Raw genomic sequence first — 24,801 nt, forward strand, 5'->3', positions numbered from 1 at the left:
GGGAGGTGGGGGATTCAGTGCGGGGGGCAGGTGCTGGGGGAGTGGGGCTTGATGTGGTGGTCCAGGTGCAGCTGATTGGGGATCAGTGGGATGGGAGTTTGGGTGTGGGAGGCTCGTCAGAGTGGTCCAGGTGTAGGGTTTGTCAGGGTGAAGGTTTGATGGGCCTGCTTAATGGGGGAGTCCCAGCTGCTGTGGAGGGGATGCCGCAGGCTGATCTCCCGCTTCCTCTTTTCTTCTCCATCCCCCTACCCTCACTCCCATATTCCCCTGCCCTATTCCACTCCCCCTTCATTCCCCACTGCCTCTTCCTCCCACCCCCTCACCCTCCTTCCCCCATTTCCCCCACTGTCAGCAGATATTTTGCCTCAGTTGCCTGAAATGCCTTACAATACTTTAAATTGGAAATTTGCAAAAAAAACATGAGAAAGGGTTTAAAATTAGAAAAAAATATAATTGGCTTAATCAGACATAAAATGAGTGGTGATAGTATTAAGACCCTTTAGAATGCTCAGAACAGTAATTAGTTTTAGGAATAAACGTGTAATTAAATAAAAATTAAGAATAGTTTAAATTAGAAAATCTAGTAATGGCAGCTATAGGGTGATGTAATATAGTGGGAGATCCCATTTGTAGGGCACTTAGGGATCTATTGCATATGATGTAATAACTTCACTTCCTATGATGCAATGGTATATTCCACTTCCTGTGGGGAATGACTCAGCAAAATCCCATAGAGATACATTGTAGCCCATAGGAATACATGGGGCTTTCAAACAGGAAGTAGCTAGGGTTCATCCAAAAGTCAGTTGAAAAGCTCCATAGGAATACATTAATCCCATAGAAGTCTATGGGAGGAGGCCAAGCTGCTAGTATATATGACTAATTAGTATACAATTAGCATATGCTAATATATCGAGGCTGATTGGCTGAGCTTGTGTGTCACATCAGTGCCTGTGACATAAATTAGCATATGCAAATACTTGAAAGCTGATTAGCTACCATTTATTATCATAATTCAGCCAATAAGCTGAAAATTGTATATAAAGGCGACAGCCAGCAGGCTAAAACCTTATGGAGGACAGGAACCTGAAGGCGAGTGGAAAGCTGCCGGACAGCTGGAAGAGAGAAAACGCTCACAGAGCTGCGGCAGTGTAAGCCTGCTGGGTAAGAAAGCTATTTCCTGACAGCAGCAGAGTAGTAGCTACTCACCATCACAAGCGTCGACGGCGCTCGTGAGCCTCAGACAACGCTCACTAGCAGCCATCGCTCACAAAGCAGCTACTACTGCAGCAGCACCACAAGCCATAGCAACGGCTTCTGTCAGTACCTAACGGCCTTTCCATCCCAGGCACATGGCACAGTAGCCCTGCAACCCCCGCTCGCTAGCATCCTTCTCAAGCAGCTCTTGCAGCAGTAACAGCAGTCCACCCAGGGTTCCGAGGTTGCCCCTGACAACGGCTATTTCTGCCCCCCAGCCAGCAGGAGGCCACCTCAGCAGCAGCCAAGCAGGCTTCCCTGTCTGCTCTCTGAGGAGGAACGTCACCTCGGTGGAAGCAGGCAGCCGCTGGAGCCACACCACGGCATTGCTGCTGCCCGCCACCACCCGCCAACCACGCTCCCGAGCATCCAGACAGAGCAGAAGGACCAAAGGCCATCTCAGAGGGATTAGAGAGAAGTTTCCTGTAAGCCTAATCTTTCTGTTTACCTGTTTGTTCCTGACATGTGTGGGTTCCAAGTGTCAATAAAGCTGGATGCTTGTGGTCTGAGTGAAATCTCTTCCTACCCATTTAGTAATTGCCAGGCCAGCGCTTACTAGATGCTTAGTTTTAAATATTTAATATTGAATGTTTAATTAATATATTGTTACATGTTTGATTGTTATAAGGTATATAGAGTATTAAGTGAATGATTCGACTGTTAGATTGTCATATGCCACAGAGTTAAATTGAAATTGTTATTGTAGTGCTGTCTTTATTTGCCATGCTGCTTCATTCCCCTTTTAACTGTAACCCGATTCTGTCTATCTCTACTCTTTTACTGTAACCACTTACTTGCAATTAAATATTATTTTTGTTTTCAAAGTATTTACTGCTTGCTTCCCTATTTTTGATAAGAGGGCTGTAGCCACGTCCTTTCAAGGGAACATTAGCTAGCTGCAGCTTTCCCTGGAAACTCCTTTAGGGCAGGCAACCACCTTGATTACCGAATTAGATAAGGTAGTAGAATTGATTCCAAATCTTCTGGTAACACCCCCGCCCCCGCCCCACCTTACTCAGCCCCACCGAGGGCACTCAATTGTACAGAAAACAGGAAGGCTCCAAGCACACAGAAGCGGAGCTTGACTGGCACTAGGACCCAGGAGGTGATGTTCAGCTGCAGAGTCAGCAGAGCCCAGAAGCAGTCTCCTTCAGCTGGGCAGCTCTGTGCTTAAAGAAATGAGGGGGAGGGGAGGAGTGGCACGTAACCCATGTGCCCCCTCCATGTCTCACCTCTGTTTGGAGGAGGACAAAGCCCTCCAAAAAAACTGCCCATGGTTCCCCCCCTCCCCCTGTGCAGCTTCCTTGCCATTTTCTGCAGGGAAGCATAGACATTCTGCAGGGAGACAGTTTTCTGCAGACACACAGTCATGCAGAATCCCCCCAAGAGTAGTCGAGGGGGTGCCCCATTGCTGGAATATGTAGTGTATCTATGTTCACATTTTGAACCCCTCGAAGATACGTGCTGTGATGATGACCTGATTGCAATGCACCAATTCCAAAGCTTGACAACCTCGATGCAGAGGTTGCTCCTCCTAGCTCAGTGATATAATACATGCAGAACATGTTATTCATCCTGATGTTTATGTACTTGCCCCTGATTAGTGGTAGAAACTGGAGACAGATGTATCTGATTGCTATGAGTTCAAAGAGATTCATGTATAGCATGGTCTCTTGCGACATCCATTTGCCCAGAGCTGTAGGAGCATTCTGATGTGCTCCCCACACTAGTAGGAAGGCATCTGTCATTATGACGACCATGGGGGAAGGATGTGCACATGAGACTCCTGTGCAAAAATTCTGATGGTCTTTCCATCAACTGAGGGATTCCTTTAGGCAGGCGAGTATGGAAAGTAGTATATTTAAACTGTTTGATGAATAAATGGTCCTAAGCCACCCTTGAAGGCATCACATTCAGACTCTGAGTGGTCTGTGACAAAGGTACCAGCTGCCAAGTGTCACAACAATTGAAGACAGTGCTTGACTGGGGTTTGCGGGCTGAGTTAGATGGTATTGGCTATGATGAAAAGGGCCACAAACCTATGCAGTGGAAGGTAGACTCTTTTCATTACTAAACTGAGATGCACTCCCATGAATTCTGTTTTGCACAGGGGTAAAAGTGAATTTTTGAATGTTTAATTGTAGGCCTAATTTGAGGAACAGATGTAAGGCTTCAAAGTTGCCTGTGAAGTTAGTTCTAGGGAGCAATCCTTCAGGAGTCAATCATCCAGGTAAGGGAACACTAAAATACCTTTCCTGGGGAGCTGTGCTGCTGCTAACATGATCTTTAAAAAGGCCCTTTAGGAAGATGACAAGCCAAAAGGGAACACCCTGTACTGAAAGTGGTCCTGGCCAACAGTAAAATGTAGGAATTGTTTGAGAGATAGGTGGATCACATGGAAATATGAGTCCTGAAGGTCAAGGGTTGAAAACCAATCCCCTTGAGCTAGTGATGGAATAATCACCACTAGTGTCAACATTTTGAATTTCTGTGCCTTCATATAAGTGTTGAGTAGCCTCAAATCTAGGATGGGTTTCCAACCACTATTCTTTTTTAGTACCAGGAAGTACCTTAAATAAAAGTGCCTTCTTCTGTAGGGCATGGGAACTGGTTCTGTAGAATCAAACCATAGGAGAGTCCATTCCTTGATGAAGCAAGCTCTCATGAGAGAGGATGCCTGGGGTTGGTCGGTGGAAGAGTAGTAAAGATGGCATTCCCTATGAAGATGATCTCCAAAACCCACTTGTCTGTGGTGAGCAACTCCCAATCCCACCTGAAGTGGTAAAGGCAGCCACCAAAGGGAGAAAGGAGAGGGAAGTGGTGCATGGTAGAGCTATACTACTACTTTCTTTAAAATTGAGGTAGAAAGAAAGACTGTTGCAAGAGATGTAGTTTAATTTAATGACGCAAGGGGATATTTTCAACATTACAACAGTGAAAGGAGGAGCATGATTCTCCCCCCCCCCCCCCCCCATCATGAGTAGGGGTATTTCCAAGATTCTTTTAACTAAGGGCAGATCTACACTACAGTGGGGATTGGTGTGCTGAGATCAATCCCCCAGCGGTTGACTTGGGGGAATCTAGTAAAGACCTGCCAAATCAACTGCAGATCGCTCTCCAGTCGACCCCTATACCTTACTCTTCTTGTCAGGGGTAGAGTAAGTCAACGGGAGATTTTCTCCTGTCTACCCCCTATTTAGAGACCCCATGGTAACTCAACCTAAGGGATGTTATTCACGTCTTAACCTGGCAGTGTAAACATAGCCTAAGACTGACAACTTTTAACAGACAGAAGGGATCTTCACACTGTAAGTGTTCAAAAAGTGTTGTTGTGCAAGCCTGAAAATTAAATTTAGATCCCATCTTCAAAATAGGGAGATGAAAATCAGGATTTATAGGTTAGATTTAGTAAACTTCCTCCTTGAGACATGAGGAAAGTTTTCAACCCTAAGTACACAACTATATTTAGGATTATACCTTAACAGACAGGGCATGATGTTCAAGGGTGTTGAGCACTTGCACCACTCATTGATCTCACTGAATTTTTTTTAATCCTTTCTAATTATCCATATCAAGGTATAAATTCTATTTTAAAATCAAATTCTTGCACTCATGATTTGTGAAAATCTACTACTTTCAATTTCATTGACTGTCTTATTGTGCTTGTATGAAGAGTAAAGAGGCCTGATTTTACCTTTCTATTCTAATTCACTATTTTGTATGCCTCTCTCATGACCTCTTTCATTTGTCACTTTCTCTGAACTAAACAATCCCAATCTTTTAAATGGCTTCTTGCATGAAAGTTACTCCATGCCTCTAGACCATTTTCATCACCCATCTCTGAAGCACTTCTGTCTTCATTGACAGATGACTAAGGTACAGATCTGAAGATTGTGTATCAAAACAAAAGTAAAGATATTTGAACAAATGGAACCCAGTATTCAGACAGCTCAATTTCATAGCTACAGCTTTAAATAAATTGAAATATTTATGTAGGTTTACGTATTTTAATTGGGGAACAAATAAACTGTACATTTACAGCTTCTCAGAGATCCTAAAACCCTAGGAGATAATCTTGTCAGCTGCCAAACCAATATGCTCCAGGCCAGTTTAAAATGACTGTAAACAGTTTTCACCACTCCCCTTGCTATTCCATGGTACTAGATATTTCCAGATAATGGGGGTATTATGTGACAGCCTGAAACTTTATTCTATTACTTCAAGTAATACTCCCTAAACAAATTCCATCTTATCACCATCTCTACTCTCCACATTTCTAGATCCCTTACTACTTGGAAGTCACAGAAATATTCATAACACCTTCCAGTTGAATAATGCACTAATTAAAATTGCAGGTAGTATTATTAATTATTCTAAAAGCACAAATAAGGATAGATAAAATTGGGGAAAATTTCCCCAATTTGATAAACTGGCATTATCATCAGTATTTAATTGTCAAATTTCCAATTGAGGCAATAGCCCACACATTTAAAAAACAAAAACCACACGCTTTACTTGGCTTCTAACCAAATATTTATAGTAATGAAATATGAACGGTTTTAACTTTGTTTATATAAAAAGGTATGTATTCTCATTTAGTGTTCATTAGGAAATTAAACAAAATGGATAATGATTTGACAGACAAATCTCAATTATTCCTTTTATGACAAAACAGGATGCTAAAATATTAGCACGTATGATCTGCAGTATATACCATTAGTTTTGGACCAAAACATTTTGCTTCTTATAACACAAAATATTCTCATTATGTGTTCTATTAATCCGTCATCAAGTTTGCAATTGTACCGCTTCCTGCGAAGGTGCAATATAACCTGGGTCTTAATAAAGAAATTCACACCTGCATAAATTCAGTAACATGAAAAAGATTTTAATAGAATGGGCAGCAATTTTTCCATTGTCTGTTAAAAGTTCTACCAAAAATATATTTTCTGTAAAAACAAAATTTCTGAAAACATATGCAACCATTCCCAAATTTTCAGTTGTACATATCAGTGTAGGGAAGAAAAGGAGTGGGGAATCCAGGAATAGAATTACAGTTAAATTATGCTGTGATACATACTCAGCATCTACTGAAGTCAGTGAAAGCTGCGTTTGTGTACATGATAGGAGAATTTGGACAGTCTGCAATTGTAAAACTTGAGCATTATGAAAACACTCATTTTCTATTTCATGAGTTTAACTTTTTCCTTTAAAACCTTGAATTTGGGATTATTGTTCACTTTCTTATTAAATATGACTAGAAGATCCTCTTGTGATTTATGATGTTCACCAACTACTGCATATTGGGCTAAAACCTACACAAAAGGAAATAAAATAGTTCAAGTTAATAGGAATGATTTCCACTTTTTTTACTGAAACATTCCACACTAAAATGCACACACGTCTCAATTCAATAACATTGCTTAATTAAAATCCAGCAAGAAATCTATTAATACCTACAACTCAAAGCTGAAATTGCAAACTTAAGTATGTCCTTAGATGGTGTTTTACTGGATTGGGGGTCTCCAATTTAAAAAAAAAAAAAAAACAAAAAAAAACCAAACTCCTTAAATCACACATTTTTGAATTTTTATATGATTTACTAATTAACCAGTTCACATTCAATGGCATAGGACTATATACTTAAAATCTTCTTTTAAAACTATCCTACATAAACAAACTACCTATTTCACAAACTAAAAGGGGTTTTAAAAATGAAGACTCTACTATACCTTTTTTCTTAGTTTTTTTATTGAAATTTCATTGTTTGGGGCTTGCTTCAGAACAGCTTTGATAGTTCCCTTCCAGTTGAATTTACCTATAATATCGTTTAAAACATAATGGTATTACATATCTTCTATATTTCTAAGTCATCTTTTCATCACATGTTCTAGCTAAAACTAATCACAGAACAATTGTCCAGTTCCATTATCCTTGCCTTATTATTGCACCTGCAGCAGCATCACCACCCTGGCACAAGGATCAAGCAAGTTGTTCCTCAGGTTAGCTACTGTAATGGGGTGTACAGACCCCATGCTGGCCTGGCAACCAAGAAGTTAATGTAGCAATCACCAGCCAGTGCTGATTGGCAGCCTCATAGCAGCTGGGTGAATAAAAGAGCTGAGAAGCAGAGAGGCAAGCAAGCTGGAGAAGGAAAGTCCTGCTGGAAAGTTGGTGCGAAGCCACACAGAGAAGGGATGACTGGATACACAGGCTGTAGAAGCCTACAGAACCTAGGGAGGTAGGAAGCTCAGCGCAGCAGGAGGAGTTGCCAAGGCCTGATTCCACCTGCCTGGTTTACAGATCCTGAGCTGGAATGCAGTGGAGTGGGTGGGCCTGGGTTCCCTTACCAGTCCCTCAGAAACTTAACAGCCAAAAGTAGTTTCCAGATCTGCTGAGGACAGGGACCAGTGAACTCTGCCAAGGATAAAGGAGGAAACCCATAAACCCCAGCAGGACTGAAACAAACACCCTTCACAGCCCAGAATGGGCCTACCATACAGACTCAGGCCTTGTCTACACTAAATGCTACAGCAGCACAGATGCAGCACTTCAGCATAGCCATTACCTATGCCAACGGGAGGGGTTCTCCCATCAACATAGGTAATCCACCTCCCCAGGAGGCAACAGCTAGGTTGACAGAAGAATTTTTGCATTGATCTAGTTCTGTTGACACTGGGGGTTAGGTTGGCTTAACTGTGTCTCTCAGGGTTGTGGATTTTTCACACCCCAAGCAATGTAGTTAAATCCACTTAATTTTCCAGAGCCAACCAGGTCTTAAGCAAGAGATGCTGACTGACTGCCCCGCCAGACTAAGCGGATTCTGTGCAATGCTCGGTCTGACCAAGGTGGGTGCTGTTGCATTAGCACACCAGCTGAGGAAGGAAGAACAAGTGACAAGACACCATCCTGGGAAAGGGAGAAACTGAGCCCTTAAATTATATTGTGCTTTTCATCAGTAGATCTAATTTATCTCAGCTCCTTTGTTGTTCCCCCCCCCCCTTCTTTTTCCAAAAACACAGGTGGCAAATTTAACACAATTATTTCTAAATTTGAAAAAACTATCCCCAAATTACATGGGCTCAATAAAAGATTCATTATACATATCCTGGGTGTCAAATACCACTAGCTAAAAATAGCAATAAAGGCCAATTTGTGACCCAGCTATGTCATGTCATGTGAAGGACTAAGCGGGTGCAAGACATGCCACCCTCTTACTCCTCTGTGCTGCTATCCATATTGTATGTAGGAACACAAGAGTGAGAGCAGCCTCTGTGGGGGGGAGAAGGGGGGGCTGTTACTCATTCCTAGAGAGTGGGTGGGTGGAAGTGGGTGCTGTGGAGAGCGGCCAGTACAACTGAACAAACAAATCAGGGGAAATAGTCTGCACCAGGTATCATCACCTTCACAGAGATTACTTCCCCTGGAGCAAGGTATGAAACAGACTGAGGGCTTGTCTTCAATACCGGGGAGATTGACACCCGCTACATCAATTGTGGCCGCATCAATTTAGCGGGTCTAGTGAAGACCCATTAAATTGACAGCAGAGTGCTATATGGTGGACTCTGGTGTTCCCCCAGAAGGGTAAGATAAGTCAACCAGAGAACATCTCCCGTCAATGCAACACAGTGAAGACACTGGGGTAAATCGACATAAGCTGCGTCAACTCCAGCTATGTTATTCATGTAGTTGGAATAGTGTAACTTAGGTCGACCCACCCCGGTAGTGAAAACAAGCCTTTAGTCACAATCTGGTTCACGGCCTTCTCCTGGGGCAGCCCTTTGCTCAGAGTTTTGACAAATCAACGTTTTGCCCTAAGTGAATAGCAGCACTTAATGAGTGATTTCATAAGCAAATAACTATCTTACTAAATATAGAGGTCTAAACTTCCACTTTAAGTTTGAAGATACCTTTATCTGCACCCCCAATTTCTTCAGTTTCCATGGTTGCAGATGTTTTTATATATTTCATTCTTTTTGTTGTGGTGTAAGGTTCTTCTAGAGAAGGGGGAGATAAGAGATAAATATGAGGAAATATTAAAAAATTTAAATTACTAAAAAATAATGCAATTAAAAAGTTTCTATTCTTGGCATTGGAGTTTGCTGTAATATTTTTCCTGATTTTGAAATAAAAAAATAAACCTTGCATCACATTACAATGTTTTTTTAAGTTGCATTGTATACTTTAAAAAAAAAATTTATAAGTGATAGGTGTTGTAAAGATTCTACCAAAGCAGGTTACTGAGTTTTCAAGATGCCAAGAAGAAAACAGCCTTTACTAAAAACTGCATGGAATGTGAGCTAGATATATACCTTCTGGATGTTTACGTTTGTGTTTCTTTGTATGTGTTTGTTTTTCTTCATTATGATTACCATTTCCATTTATTTCCAGCTGAGCTGTATTATTCCTCTCATGCTTTTTCTTCTTCCTTTCTGCATTACTACTTTTGGAAGTTTCCTCATTTTCATTCTCAGTACCTTCCTTTTCTTTCTTAGGCTTTTTGCCTTTTTTATTTTCCGAGTTCTCTCGTTGGCTTTCTACTTTCACTTCTTTTTTCTCTGTCTTTTTGTTCTTTTGTCTTTCTTCTTTTCGTTCTCTCTTACTCTTTTTCTTCTCAAGTTTATCAGCCGTCATTTCATTTTTTTCTGCAGACAATGGGTTTGCTTCACTTTTTACAGGCTGGCTTCCTACTTTCTGCAATGGTTTCTCTAGTTCTTTTTTGCTTGGCCCCTTTTGTTAAAAGAAAATAATACTGTAATAAAAATGTCTTCCACATACTACTTTTGGTAATGCCACCCAGATCTACTGCATTATTGGGGAAGGGAGGGGGGAAGGAAGAAGAGGAAGGGGTGATGTTATGCTCTGAATAAAAAAAAACCACACACACCACGATCAATTATTGAGGAATAGCATTACTTGATGGAGATAATGCATCTCAGTTGAAGACTAAAGGACATGCCTTACTCTAACTGTCCCATCTGAGATGTTAAAATTTACAACACATGCATGCTTGTCATTTGTTATTCCACTTAAATTTTGTTTTTAGAAGAATGAAGTGGGCATTTGCAATATATATTAGTTTATTCATTATTTTAGAAGTTCTAACATGATAAACTTAATTTCAGTGCAATAGCAACATTTCTAGGGAGATGGGAGTGCTCTGAAGCTGAGGCAAGCAGTAACAGGGAGCTAGGCAAGTCCAGGCAGAGGGTAGTTCCTAAATTAAAATATAATAGTGAACAGGTTAAGGTACTTCTCTATGAGAGACAGAAGGTGTTGGCAACAGCTAAGCAAATCAGAATATTAAAACAAACTGGGAGCATCCAGCTCACATAGATAAAAATTTTTTTTTTTTTTTTAAATTGTTGAAAGTTGCTGGTTACAATTCCATAAGCAAGACCAAGTTCCATTTTGTACCTAAAGCATGGATTCACCATTGTGTTTTGCATGAAAACACGAGCACGTACTCTCCCAACTTACAACATTTACACTTTGAGTAACAAACTTACTACTGCCCTGCAGTGAGGCCACAAAGGGGGAAAAAACCAAACAAACGGAATAGCTGGGACCACAAACAGTAAAAATGCCTTAATCATACTTGACAATTATTGCATGACATCACTACAGGGCAGAGTTAGAGTTGCTTGGTTGTCTTAACTTAAGATTTCTTAATATGTTTGGATATCTTAAGTGTAACCTTAACTCTGAATTTCCTAGGTTTAAAACACTTGACAGGGGGACAGTTGAGAGACACACCTTTGATGTTTTACCCTTACAGTATTGATATACTTAACCTTAAATTCATCTTAATGAAGCTGTGTGTCTGGGAACAGAATTATTAATCTTAAAATGCATTAGATAAGATTTATATTTAATTAAAATTGGATTTTTCTATTGAAAAATAGTTTTAAGTTGCACTTATAAAATGAGTTAATAAAACACTCCAATGGGTGGATAATGAGACAATATACATACTTTTCTGTTACAATGGAAAAAATATTCAAAAATATTATTGGACACAGATGTCGGACTGGGGTAGCAATGATCAGAAAGTGGATTTTCTGTTCCTTACTAGAAAAAGCAATCTGGGATAAGAAGTTTACACATAACCTTCCTACCGCCATGATGCTGTCACTGCCTATAGCTTACCTTCATAGGTTGTTGTGAATACCCCAGCTATGCTGCATCAGCAATATATTCTGCCATAGATTAGCAAGAATTTGGTCTCATGTACTCTCCATTTATCTTTGGACACCAGCAATGACCCTTCCCTAATATATAGTACTTAGTGACCCCAATAGGAGTCTTGAAAGTTCTCCACTCTGTTGCCCTATTGTTGTATTTGTACTGAAAGATTTTGTGGCTTTGATTAGACTTACGTTGCTGGTTGTTTCAGAAAAGATCTCCCACACCTGGTCCTGCAGAGCACTATTGTCAACGTTCAAGCTGTTCACCATCCAATTCTGTGCAGAAAAAGAAATGAGAAGTGACAGGCATTCAATTTTAACTTTTTAACCATATGTAGGATAAGTATAAAATTAAAGAATTAAAATTAACTTAAGTTTGGTTAAGGAAATGTATGGGTGTTGTAAAGAAAGGCCATGACTAGCAAGTTAGAAGAAAGGCTTTCAAAATAATGAGTTATAAGGCCAAAAGGAATAAAGTAGGGAGAATGTATGGTTCAAAGAATAACTAATGGGATAAGTGAAAAGAAGGCCCCTGATTGATATGGGTGACTGCAGATTTAAAAAAAAAAAAAAAAAACACAAAAAATCTTAAAGTGATCCAACATGGCCCTTCCCCAACCCACACACCAGTGTGAACCCAGGGGCAATGAGAAAAACTGTTGGACAGTAAGGAGCGGAAGAAAGGCCTTGGGAAGAAAGGAAGTTGTAAACCTTGTCTGGATTAAGACTAGAAATATGGGTGAATTGTCTCCAATTGGTTTTTAGCTGAAGTCAGTAAATGGCAATGACATTTGTGAAGGGTATAAAGAAAGTCAACTCTTTAAGGGTTCATTGCTAATACCTGCCTGACCATGCTGGAGCTGACCAATATGGCTTTGAGCACCCTGGGGTTTAGCCCATTTGTAAGTATCTTGATCAAATGCTTATAAATGTTTTGTTACTATTTGGATGTAGCAAATGGTCTGTTATTTAGGCTTTTCAGCATGTTTGGAGCAACTGCATAAAGTACTATTTTGCCTTTGGATTTAATAAAAGAATTTATGGTTAAATTGGTGTCTGGTGATTTCCCATACAGTAACTCCTCACTTAACGTCCTTCCGCTTAACCTTGTTTCAAAGTTACATCGCTGCTCAGTTAGGGAACAAGTTCGTTTAAAGTTGTGCAATGCTCCCTTTTAACGTCGTTTGGCTGCCTGCTCTGTCCACTGCTTGTAAGATTTTGTGGAAGAGCAGCAACTTTACAAGGGAGCATTGCACAAGTTACTCTTCTCCGCCTCCCTCCCAGCGCTTCCCCCACTGCCAAACAGCTGTTTGGTGGTGCTTAGGACTTTCTGGGAGGGAGGGGTAGGAAGGAGAGGGGATGCGGCGTGCTCCGGAGCAGAGGTGGGAAGACTTGGGCCTGGAGTGGAGTGGGGAGGGGACGGGAAGAGGCAGGCCTGGAGCATCCCCCAGCAAAGTTGGAGCCTGTTCAACTCTGGGTAAGCTGCCACCGCTACTGCAAAGGTGCTTCCTAGTGTCCTTGCCTGCAGTGGGCTGTGCCTGTGTGGGGTAAGCCAGGAGTACTTCCCAACCACTATACAGTATATCATGCCTTGTATCTGCCCCCCCACCCCCATGTCCTTGGAACCTAACCCCCCACATTTACATTAAATCTTATAGGAAAATTGGATTTGTTTAACATCGTTACACTTAAAGTTGCATTTTTCAGGAACATAACCACAACGTTAAGTGAGGAGTTACTGTATTAATTTCAAATTTAATAATTCCAACACCATATGACCACAAACTGATGAATTCAAGGAGTCAGCTGTTACAGTGGTCAGCAGGCTAAAAGGTTCATTCTCACCTTTGTGCTACTGCTTTAATTTTGCATATTATTTGCATCTATTATAATATGCCACATGCCATCCATGCCTCTAACTGAGCACATCAATAGCCGCCCAAAATTCTTGTCCAAGTCATGAATTAGTTCCAGTCTTCTGAGTAGGAACTGCCAATTGTGCTAACATCCCCTTAAACCCTGTAATTGTTTATTAAGTGAGATAACATTCAGGCTCACTGAAGCCATTTGAAATATGGGACAAATGAGCACACTCCAAGGTCATTTCCTTAGTTTGCAGATTATTAAAATGCAAATAAGCTTCACATGTATCTGTTTAGAGAATTGTTGGAGCTGTTTCGGAGTTCCTGCTGCAGAGGAAAGTGCAGCAGCAAATTTATTTTGATATGAGAAATCAGTAGAAGCAGGGTTTTTTGGTTTAAAGAGATAGCTTTAATGGTGTGGCCAAAAAGTGGCCTCATTGCAATGTACTATTTCAGTAGTCCTTTCCTGGAACAAATGAAGTGACATTGCATTGTTTAAGTTTTTGATCGCTATAGCTTTGGTATACTACATTGCAATGTTCCCAGGCAATACTATTCAATTCACCTGAAATCATTAATTCCTCAGAAAGCTACTCAAATGTTCACCTCTTCTGCAATAGTTCAAGAAGTTTCATCACAGCTTCCGTTTCCTGAACATATGTATTGTCCATTATCAGCCACACAAACTGAGACATGGAGTAGGAGAAACATGCTCACTTATCCCAGACATGTCTGCTATTCTTTGTGGACGCTATATAAAATGTGTGAAACCTGGCATAGTTATCTAGTGGCAGCTCAATAAGGTGTCATCTGGAGGAATATAAGTTAGAGCCCTGAACAGCAATGAGTTTCTGGCAGGACCAATGTCTAGCAGAAAGATCACTACAATTTTTTGAGGTGTGTTTGCGGATGTGGAAGTTGGCAGAAACAGCAAATGGAGAAATATTAAAGTGTGTGGTTTGAGGGGACAGACTTACAGAGGGGGAATTTGCACTTGCAGGCCTCCAACCCAACAATTTCTCCAAAATGTCCGACTATGTAATTTTTATCTAAATTATTATTAAACAGAAGGCCTTTCATCCAAAGATCAATGCTCTATAAATATTAATTGAGTCTCAGACAGACAGTTATTCTTCCCCACCTGCCAATTATACAGATGTACAGACAGGTTAAGCAACTTGTCTCAGGTAACAGAAGTTAGTGGCACATATGACCGTATAATCCATTAGTCCTCATTTCAAATCCACTACTTGTCCCATTAAAATCATACCTGAAATTTGACCTTTTTTCTTGGAATATTATCATAGGTGTGCATTTGCTCTAAGATGTTTCTCACTTTGGGGCTAATGTTTGGCTTCTTCAATACTTCATGAATCTTCTGCAAGAAAGAAGCCGAATAACTTGTCAAAGGAGCACGGAGTTAACTAGCAAAGTCAGATGCAAGGTGAGATCAGAAATACAGAGTACCTTGAATAAATAACATCTGCAAAACATTTAGCGTACAGTCTACTATTTGCCATCTTTATATTTAGACAAATTATACAGTCAATTCTGAAAGTGCTATAGTACTACAAAAAGTGCACAAGAAATACCAATTATTGAGTTTCTTGTTCTAAAATTCACCGGGGGGGGGGGGGGGAAATCACAAAGTGATATGAATTATTTACATACTTTACAGCTAAGCTGAAACAACTGATGCACTAAGTTTGAAAAAATGAAATTAAGCTATTCCACTACTTATATACTAAATGTACACACTATATAGCTCATCTTTGCTTTCAGATCATGCACTGGTGAGAGAGAAAGAAAAAAAATCAGCTCAGCCATCATCTCAAATTTAAAATATCTAGAAGTAGGACAAGTAGCATAACACCGGAGAACTTTGTTACACTAAAGTTTAGTTATACCCTGTGAGTTGTACTAGAAGAGAATGCTAGCTGATTGTTTCTTCATAAAGCACTCCAGAATTTCACAGCCTCTTAAAAGAAGGGGAGTAGTGGTCTTTTAATTTGGAAACCCAGTGTGCAGGTTTGTCAAAGCATAACCAATAGACACTAGACAGCTCATGGGTTCTTCCCCAAAGGTTTTGTGCATCTCTCGGGACCACCAGATAAACAGGGAGGCACTGTAAAGCTATGCTACTTTTTTGTAACTTAAACAGTAAGTATGTGGTACAATCTAGTGCCCATCTTCACACTACCATCCACTACAGAATTCAGGCCCTGTTCTAGCTATTCACTCAAATACTAAAATAACTTCAATGATATCTGTAATCCCATTCAAGTAAATGGGATTACATAAATACTTAAAGTTAGGTACTAGTTTCAGTGCTCTGCAGGATAGTGGTTTTAAGGCTTGTCTACACAAACACTTAGCTTGCAACAAGCTAGGGTGTGAATGTACCCTGCCACATACTAAGTGCCTGCTCACAGTTTCTTAGTGTGCTTTGATCTACTTCTGTTGCAAAGCAGGGGAGATCAGAACATACTTAAGGAACTGTTAGTACATGTCAGCATGGTCCACACAAATACTTAGCCTATGTGAAGTCTACATTGTAGAAGGCTGTGTGCTTCCTCAGAGTGGAAAAAGAGCAGTGTGGCCACTCTGGGAAGGGCAGCAGCTCAGGCTGTGATTGTACTTGGGTAGCTAGCCTGAACTGCTGCAGCCATGCTCCTGTTTTTAGCATGCTAGCTCAAGTAGAGTTAGTGCACACATTCATCTGCCCCTGCTAGGAAGTATACTCCCAGGTGCAATGTAGACATACCCGTAGTGCACAGCAGGTTATTGTTGAGTAGATTCACATTTTGCATTGCTGAGAATTAAATGTTTGCATAGACAAGCCCTTAGTTTACGGTTGATAATTTTTGAAGTAATTCAAATGACCATTGTCAATGATGTTGCTATAGAGGTGGAAGAAACAAGGTTACAAATCCAGTTCAAGACCTGTATTACTGATTACAATACAATCTCAATTTTTTTATTATATATATATATATATTATATATATATATATATATATATATATATATATATATATATATATATATATATATATATAAATGAATATGAGAGAGACAATGGGATTATTTACATAAATACTTACAATTCTCTACTTCATACATTCATTCAAGGCTGAGATAAAGAGATCTCTAAAACCCTCTTAGAAACCTCAAGAATCCTCTCAATTTTTGGTTGTCACTTTTTTCTCCTTTTCCTCAATTTACAGCAACCACCCCACTAGAGAAAATCAGATTCAGCTCCCTAAAAAGCAAGCAGGGTCACAATAGATGGACACACTCCCTGCAGGGGAAGAGCATGTTAACATTTACAATGTCCAGCACAGGAGCAAGGACAGCACCTGAAGTTCTGATGCCTCAGCTGGTGAGATGCATTAATGTTAGAGTGTCAGGCTTGTCTGCTCTTCTCTTCATTTGAGGCCATTTTTTCCAGAACATGCATTGCTATTTAAAATAAAGCATCTGTACATTTATTTTCCCCAATATGAATTCATATGTTTTAGTATATAAAGTTTTCTGAAATGAAGTTGAGTTATCAGAAAGAAAACATTAAATACATATATTTTTTAAAGTATTACCTGGATCCACTCCTGTTGTTTAACATCTCCTTTGTTAGTTTTGGCTTCATAACCCTTGCCACCATATTTCTGATCTTCACTTATACATTTCACATGGCTCTTATAATCATCACCCCTTAAACATTAATAAGCCACACTTAAAATCGGTAAACAGTGTTCCATTTCAATTAACAAAAGTTAACAGGTCACAGTCAGTCTCTCAAACAAGGCAACCTTCATAAGCAGGGAAACTTGAGTTGTAATTGTACAATACAAATTTAGCTTCCAATCCTATTAACGCTTACAAATGTGTACACTTCTGCTTGTGTTAGTGGCCCCATTGAAGTCAGTGGAACTATTCACATGAGTGAAGTAAAGTACATGTGTATTTTAGGACTGCTTGAATTCCTGCCAGTCTAGAGCTTGATAAATATCACTTGACTTCAATGGATGTTAAGATTTGCAAAGAATGCAGAATTAGGTCTTTAATAAATATAAACGTATAAAGTAGTATACATCTCTAATTACATATATAATTGTTATATTTAACATTTACCTTTGCTCATATTGTGGAAAAGCTATTTCTAAAGAAGAGTATTAATATTTTTCTGCTCTTCGGCAGAGTTTAAAAACCATTTAGAGAGCACCACTCACTGCTCAGATCTAAGGAACCTATATGGCTCCCACTACCATAGCATCTGAGTGCCTCACAATCTTTAACACTCTTGTGAGGTTGTGACGTATTATTTAATCCTTGTTTTACAGATTGGGAACCGAGACGGGCTAAGTGACTTGGCCAAGTTTACACAGGAAGTCTGTGGAGGAGCAAGGGAGACTTGGCTTCAGTTCACGTTCTAGGTTAATGCCCTAACTATTGGGCCATTCTTCCCCCTTCAGCAAAGTGGAATGGGGCCTGAATTCTGTAGCGGCTACTAGTGCTAAAATGGAAAAACAGATTAAAAACAACACTTCTAAAGAAACTGGTTCCTGGACTTCAGAATTGTTTACCAAGTTCTGTCTAAGGACATTTTTCTGATCAAGTTATTGATAACTGAAAAATAGGGCTGATAATGTAAACATAATCCTACCACTAGTGAGCCTACTGGTCTGTACCTACAATTTTATTTCCTGTTAATTTAGATAAAATTTCTACTTTTGCATTTGGAAAGGTAGACTGTAGTGGGGATTTTTGAAGAATCTGGGTAGTTACAGGGAGAGCTGCTGCAATTTTGGTAAAAAGTATTCCAGTCACACTGATTCTGCAACAATCAGCAACATTTTTGCCATAATCAAAAGCTCAAAGTACTATAATTCATAGCTGCAACGAGTAACAATGGTAACTTTGATGTTTATAGCATATAATAGGGATTGAAAAGTTTTAATGCGCACCTACATGCCGTAACACTTAAATTACTAACAAAAGGAAAGCAAACAAAATACCAAAGATGAGGGAGCAATATAATAACTAACCCACTTCAACCTGCAGAGAGCTATTCTCTCCCTTCCAAGCCTTCATTTTTGGGCCCTCTTACCCCACAATTAGAACCAATCAGAATAGAACTGCCCCTGTTGTGTTTATATGTTTTTAGCATAATTTCTTGTCAGTTTCATGGCTGCATTTAAGGCTCTGAAGAGAAACTGTGAAATTAATCTTTTCACTCTGCTACTACTTCGGAGAAGCTATGCAGTAGAACCACTGGAATGGTTTACCACAGTGGTTTTCAAACTTTGTTTCTGGCAATCCAGTAGAAGAAAATTGTTGATGCCCGTGACGCAGCGGAGCTGGAGAGGAGGGGTTTGGAGCGTGGAAGGGGCTCAGGGCTGGGGCAGAGGGTTGGGGTGCACAGTGGGACCAGGGGTTTGGTGTGCAGGAGAGGGCTCCGGGGGCTTAGGGCTGGGGCAGTGGGTTGGAGTGCAGGAGGGGGTCAGGGCTCTAGGTGCTGGTTCCGGGGTGGGGCCAGGGATGAGGGGTTTGGGGTGCAGGAGGGGGCTCCTGGTTTGGGGGGCTCAGAGCTGACCCAGGGGATTGGGGTACAGGCTTACCTTGGGCAGCTACCAGTCAGCAGCACAGTAGGGTTCCTGCCTGTCCTGGCGCCATGGACTGCGCTGCGCCCCGGAAGCGGCCAGCAGCAGGTCCTGCTCCTAGGTAGAGGCGTGCAAGCAGCTCAGCACAGCTCTCACCTCAGGCGCCGCCCTTGGTCAATGGGAGTGCAGAGCCAGTGCGGCGGGGGGCAGCGCATGGAGCCTCATGCCCCCCACCTAGGAGCTGGACCTGCTGCTGGCCACTTACGGGGCACAGCGCGGTGTCAGAACAGGTATGGACTAGCCTGCCTTAGCTGGACAGCACCGCCGACGGGACTTTTAACCGCCTGGTTAGCAATGCTGACCAGAGCCGCTGCAACCCAGTGCTTTACATTCTGTGACCCAGTACTGGGTAGCAGCCCACAGTTTGAAAACCACTGGTCTACCAACTGCCAACTCAGGACAGCACATGTTTTGGTTCACACTTAAAGGGTATTTGCGCAACGTTACAGCTAGAGTTGTTGGTCTGGGTTTTTTTTTTTGGTTTTAAATGAAACCCTGAATACCTCACAAAATAATTTAACTCCAACATATCCTAGGAAGCTTTTCTATGGTCACTGCTGATTGTGCAAGATCATTAACATACCAGAAATCTTTGCCACAATCCATGCAAGAAAGGCACTGGCAGTTTCTGCAAATGTTTACATGTTTTTCAACTTGCCCTTTCTTCACAGACTCTCCACATGCACTGCAGGTAAAAACTACCATTTTGATGAAGTGATCAAAATAGTTTCTTCTCAAAAGGTGCTTACAACTGCTTCTTTTTCAAATTGAAATCTACAAAAAAAATGCAATTCATATCATAACTCTGAAAAAGCATGAGAATTATATTTAAGAAAAACATAAGCAACCCACACAAATTAAGTGCACGTGGATCAATCTACCAACAGCAAATCTATCAAACAGACTTAAATGTGAATAAGATTCACACGTTAATTGCGCTTTTATGTAACATTCATTTTTAATTGCAAAAATATTTCTTTGTATATACACAACTCAAATAATTATTTTGATGTTTTTCGGTTGAAAACTGCACGTCACAAACTCAGACTACCTCAGATTCCTGCCTTTCCTTCTCTCCTCACATTAAAGTGCTTGCCAAATCTTGCTGTTCTCTCTTTGTAAGATTTCTGAAATATGCCCTTCCTCTTTGTCTCTGCTGCTAAAATCCTGGTTCAGACACCATGGTATTGTCTCACACCTGAATTAATTTAACCTCCCCTATTCCGAACAGTGGAAAGTCATGGACTCTAATCTATGCAACTTTGTACTGATAAAAACCATCTTCTCCTGGCATTTTGACTACATCATGACTTTCTGCTGTTATCACAATTTCCCGGTCACATTTTACATAAAGATCAAAGTCTTTTCACTCAAAATTTAAGTTTTTATCCCTCTGCCTTGACCATCCCTTGCTCTCCACCTCACTTTTCTCATTTTAGTTCTCCCAGTCTTGCCTTCATGCCTTTTTAAAAATCCGCTCCCATATTTGGCTCTCACGAAGGGCTCTCTCATGCCAGGCATCCTTGGTCTTCTTCAGATCCTTTTGTAGAACCCATTTCTTTCATTTAGGGCATGTCTACACCACAGCAGCACAGCTACAGTGCTGTGGTGTTGATGCTTCCTACATTGGCACAAAGGGTTTTTCAATGTAGCTAAGAAGAATTCGGTTGACCTAAATTCATCTACACTGGGGGTTAGGTTGACCTACTACAGCTTTCAGGGCACAAAAATGATCACACCTTGAGGGCAGGTGGTGTGCACTACAGTCTAAATCAATATAATTAAGATCGATTCAGGGCTGGTCTACATTGGCAATGCTAAAGCACTACCACGCTTTAAAAAAAGCACCTCCACGAGGGGACATAGCTACCAGCGCTGTCTACACTGGCACTTTGCAGCGCTGAAATTTGCTGCGCTCATTGGGGTGTTTTTCCCACACCTCCGAGCAAGAAAGTTGCAGCGCTGTAAATTGCAAATTTAGACAAGTCCTCTGCAGTGTGAAGAGCCCTCCCCCCCAGCGGTGCAAGATTCACACTGTCCACACCCGGGCTAGGCTGTCAGGAGACACTCTCCCATCCATGTACCTTCCGCTTCTTGCGAAGGTGGAGTAGTTACGCTGCGGGAAGAACTCTCTCCCATCGGTATATCGCGTCTTCACCAGACGTGCTGCCGCACCGACATAGCGCTGTAGGGCAGACTTGCGAGGGAGCTAGGCCACCCTGTTTCAAGCCTACCCCAGGCTTGAGCATTACCGCCGGCGATCTACTCCCAGCCGTAGGCTAGGCTGCGCTCACCTCGCAGCGACAGCGCGACCACGACCGGTCCCGCCTCCATCGTACAGCGCAGGAAGGCGAAGAGTGGATGGGTCACGGCCCACGTGGCGGGAACGCCGGGCCGATCCCCGCGGGGCCCCCGGCAGAGCGCGCGCCTCCCAGTCCCTGCCATTATTCCCCCCGCCCCCCTCTGAGGGGCTCGTGCCGCCAGCGCGCGGCTCCCGGAGCGCCACAGACCCCGCCACACCCCTCACAGCCGGGGCTCGGCCTGCTCCAGCCGGCTTCCATGCGGGGGAGGCCCCAGCCTGACGCGGAGCTCGCAGCTGCTTCCCATGCCCGGCAAGCGCCCCTCAGACCGCGGCCTAGGCGCCTGAGGCGCTCCGAACCACGCAGGCCGAGGCGAGTCCCCCTCCACTCACTTTAAATGCTGCGCCACCGCCTCCAACGACCAATCCCGCACCCGGCACGTGCTGCGGCTACCACCTCGCCTCCCCCAAGTCGGCCGCCACTGAGCAAGAGGTACGGCCGCGCCCCAACTGCGCCTGCGCTCCGGATGGTGTCACCATGTTTCCCTTCCCCCGCTGCACGTGCGCCTCGGTGTCCCCGCTGCCGTCTTCCCTCCCGGCTCGCATGCCACCTCCAGTCTTCTCCCCGGTTCCTCCACGGGGAAGCGGAAGTGCTTTCACCGGAAGTGCCGGGACGGGAGGGTAGTGGCCCGATCGGGATCAAGGTGGCATGGGGCGGCCGCGGTGATGGAGGAGAGAAGCCGGCGGAGCCGGTAGGAAGGTTGGGTGGGAGGAGACCTTAGAGCGGCCCCCTAGGGAAAGGAGCAGATCCCCGTCCTCACGTGCTGGGAGCCTTACTCCGGTGCCGGGGCCAGGCCCCGCCCGGCCGCGCTCCTCAGGGTCAGTGCTTCCGCAGTTAGCCCCTGGAGTCTGCTGCCCGTACCCGGCAGCGCTGGAGCAGCATCCGTCCTGCCCACGAGAGCGGATGCCCAAATAAATTTGTTAGTCTCTAAGGTGCCACAAGGACTCCTCGTTGTGTTATACCTGTAGCTGGGGGTAATATTGGGGTCAGTATAACCCCCTCCAAGATTGCACCAGCCCCCCATGTTATATCTGTAACTAGGGCTGATCTGGGGATTAGTATATAACTCCTGCATGTTCCCTTCTTCGTCCCCAACATTACACCAGTCCCCTACATTATATGTGTAACTAGGGCTGACTTGGGGGTATATAGCATGTATATATATTGTTCTCTGCACACCAACATTAGACCAACTCCCTACACGTTATACGTGTAGTGAGGGCTAATGTGGAGCTAACCCCTGCGTGTCCCCCCTCCTCCAACATTAGACCAGCCCTTCTCACCCACCCACATTCACGTTAGCCCTCTAAGTAGGGCTAATCTGGGGGTTAGCACAACCACTGCATATCTTTCTACCCCACTCACTAACATTAGGCGAGTGACGTCCTTCCCCCTCATAGTATACTTGTAGCTAGGGGTAATATTGGGGTTAGCATAAACCTTGTATACCCTCCTCCCCACACCCACTAACATTACACCAGATCCTCCCTCACTTCTACACACTGATGTTAAACCTGTAGCTAGTGCTAAAGGGAGAATTCACATGATGATAGTGTCCCTCTTATATTCCTTATCTGCTAACATTGGAGCAAACCCTTTCCCTGTCTGCCTTCCCCTGTGTTATACCTGAGGCTGTTTCCTTCCACGTTCAGACTTCATGGAGACTTTTAATGAACATTTAAAAGAAAAACAAAGCCTAGTATGCTGCTGAAATTACTCCTGGTAAGGCAGTGGCTTGCAGAACCTTTGGGTTCCCTTCCCCTGGGGGAGTGAGGCACTTGCACTCACTGTCCTTAAACACACACACACCAAGGTCACAGATTGCTTTAATAAACTATAAGATCCTTTGGAGCAGGGAGAGGTTTTAGGAACTATTATAGGCTTAAGGGGTTTTCAGTGAACCATTTGTAAGTTTTAGTGACTTGGTGAATCCTTATAGGAATTTTAACAAAAGGTGCAATGAAGTAATACCTCTTAATAGCACAGGGGTGGCCAAACCGCGACTCTTTTACACTTAATGTCCTGCTCGGGTAGTTCCTCATGCTGTCCCCCTTCTCTGCCTACCAGACTGGGGAAGAGGGGGAGCTCGGGGTTTCTGTCCTTTGGTGGGGCTAGGGGCTTTTGCCCAACAGGGAGGGGAGTCTAGGGGCTTCAGCCCCATGGGAGGTGCCTGCTGGCGCTGAAGGCTTCAACCCCCCCGGGGCACACCTGCTGGGGCTGGAGGCTACAGAAGGAACGGGACTGAAACCCCGAGCCCTGGGAGGTGCCTCCCATGGGCTGAAGCTCCAACATCCCCCATCCCCACAGGGCAGAAGACCCTAGCCCCCCCACTCTGCTGCAGGGCTGTAGCCCTGAGCCCTTGCAAGCGTGCCTGTCTCTCAAACTCTTGAAGATTATCATATGTGGTTTGGAGGGTCAGTAAGTTTGGCCATCCCTGTAATAGCAGATGAGAAGCTGCATATAATTAGGATGCATTAAAAGGAGACATGTCAAAAAAGTCCCAGGATGGTGCCCCCTAGTAGTCCTGAGAACGTGATGGATAACTAATTTAATTGTCGGATGCGGCGTATATGCAAATTTATTTTGGTGGGTGACCCAATTAATTTTCACTGCGAGATCCAGTAATGAGGAGAAGCCCCTAAAAGATTGGATTTTTTCTCCTCTCCTACTTTTAAAACATGCGAAAGGGGGAGATTCCCTCTCCTTTCCCGTGGGCAAAAATTAAGTTAAAGCATAGATTATATACAGTTGTTCATTTGGGAACAAATGTTAGATATTTTCTGTTCCAGGTCAGTCTTGTGAACAGCTTGAAGAGACTTTAAATATGATGTAAACTTTTTTCCCAGTACAAATGAGAGTCCTGAATTTGTCTAATACTATTATAATTTACCTATCTGAGAACTATAAGTGAAATGATATATATATAAATATATTTGGTCTTTTCAGGATTTTCTATTCTGTGTTTGGAGAATTAAGAAACTGAGTTTTTCCAATACAAAATGCCTATTTACTTTTAAGTTTGTGGATGTTCTGTGTTCTGCTTGCTAAAGTCTAATACATATTTAAGTGAATAAAGAAAATGTATGATTACAAAGTTCAGTTTATTTGCAGCATCTCCATTACTAGATATTTGTGCAAAATCTCATTGTAATAGGAAATATTGACTTTAATAAAACTTTCTGTGTCTGTACTGCTACAGCCGTTAATCACCTACAGTTTTTTCATTTGTCTTTAAATGGCCCAAATATTATTAGGTTTCAGAGTAACAGCCGTGTTAGTCTGTATTCGCAAAAAGAAAAGGAGGACTTGTGGCACCTTAGAGACTAACCAATTTATTTGAGCATAAGCTTTCGTGAGCTACAGCTACAGCTTCAGCTGTAGCTCACGAAAGCTTATGCTCAAATAAATTGGTTAGTCTCTAAGGTGCCACAAGTCCTCCTTTTCTTTTTGCAAATATTATTAGACATCTGCATTAG

The 24,801-nt window shown here is 42.4% G+C and overlaps 2 protein-coding genes and 1 long non-coding RNA gene across 5 annotated transcripts in view; 2 read left to right on the forward strand and 1 right to left on the reverse strand.

Annotated features, from left to right (window-relative positions):
- Positions 1-775: 775 nt before the first annotated feature.
- LOC141986780 (uncharacterized) lies at positions 776-8,211 on the forward strand. The gene is made up of 3 exons (XR_012639359.1): positions 776-1,682; positions 3,402-3,487; positions 8,022-8,211. It is a non-coding gene; the product is annotated as an uncharacterized LOC141986780 (long non-coding RNA).
- Positions 6,155-21,814, reverse strand: LYAR (Ly1 antibody reactive). Of its 2 annotated transcripts, none has more exons than XM_074951683.1 (9): positions 21,050-21,065; positions 19,549-19,739; positions 16,902-17,016; positions 14,577-14,684; positions 11,637-11,720; positions 9,570-9,987; positions 9,168-9,254; positions 6,990-7,075; positions 6,155-6,572 (listed from the first exon to the last, which is right to left on the reverse strand). In XM_074951683.1, exons 2-9 carry the CDS (start codon positions 19,668-19,670, stop codon positions 6,441-6,443), a joined length of 1,152 nt encoding a protein of 383 aa, XP_074807784.1. In that variant the 5' UTR covers positions 19,671-19,739; positions 21,050-21,065; the 3' UTR covers positions 6,155-6,440. The 2 variants fall into 2 exon arrangements, with proteins under 2 accessions (XP_074807784.1, XP_074807782.1); XM_074951681.1 differs by lacking the exon at positions 21,050-21,065 and adding an exon at positions 21,658-21,814 and having other exon boundaries at positions 6,156-6,572.
- Positions 14,635-24,801, forward strand: part of ZBTB49 (zinc finger and BTB domain containing 49) — a 35,121-nt gene continuing 24,954 nt past the window's right edge. Inside the window, exon 1 of one of the 2 annotated variants that reach the window (XM_074951678.1) lies at positions 14,635-14,750. In XM_074951678.1, the coding sequence (XP_074807779.1) occupies positions 14,676-14,750 (75 nt within the window). In that variant the 5' untranslated portion in view covers positions 14,635-14,675. Of the gene's footprint in view, positions 14,751-21,916; positions 22,017-24,801 lie in introns of those variants that run through there. The other variant, XM_074951679.1, reaches the window with a different exon arrangement.

The sequence above is a fragment of the Natator depressus genome, chromosome 4, assembly GCF_965152275.1.
Source record: "Natator depressus isolate rNatDep1 chromosome 4, rNatDep2.hap1, whole genome shotgun sequence".
Taxonomy (NCBI): domain Eukaryota; kingdom Metazoa; phylum Chordata; order Testudines; family Cheloniidae; genus Natator; species Natator depressus.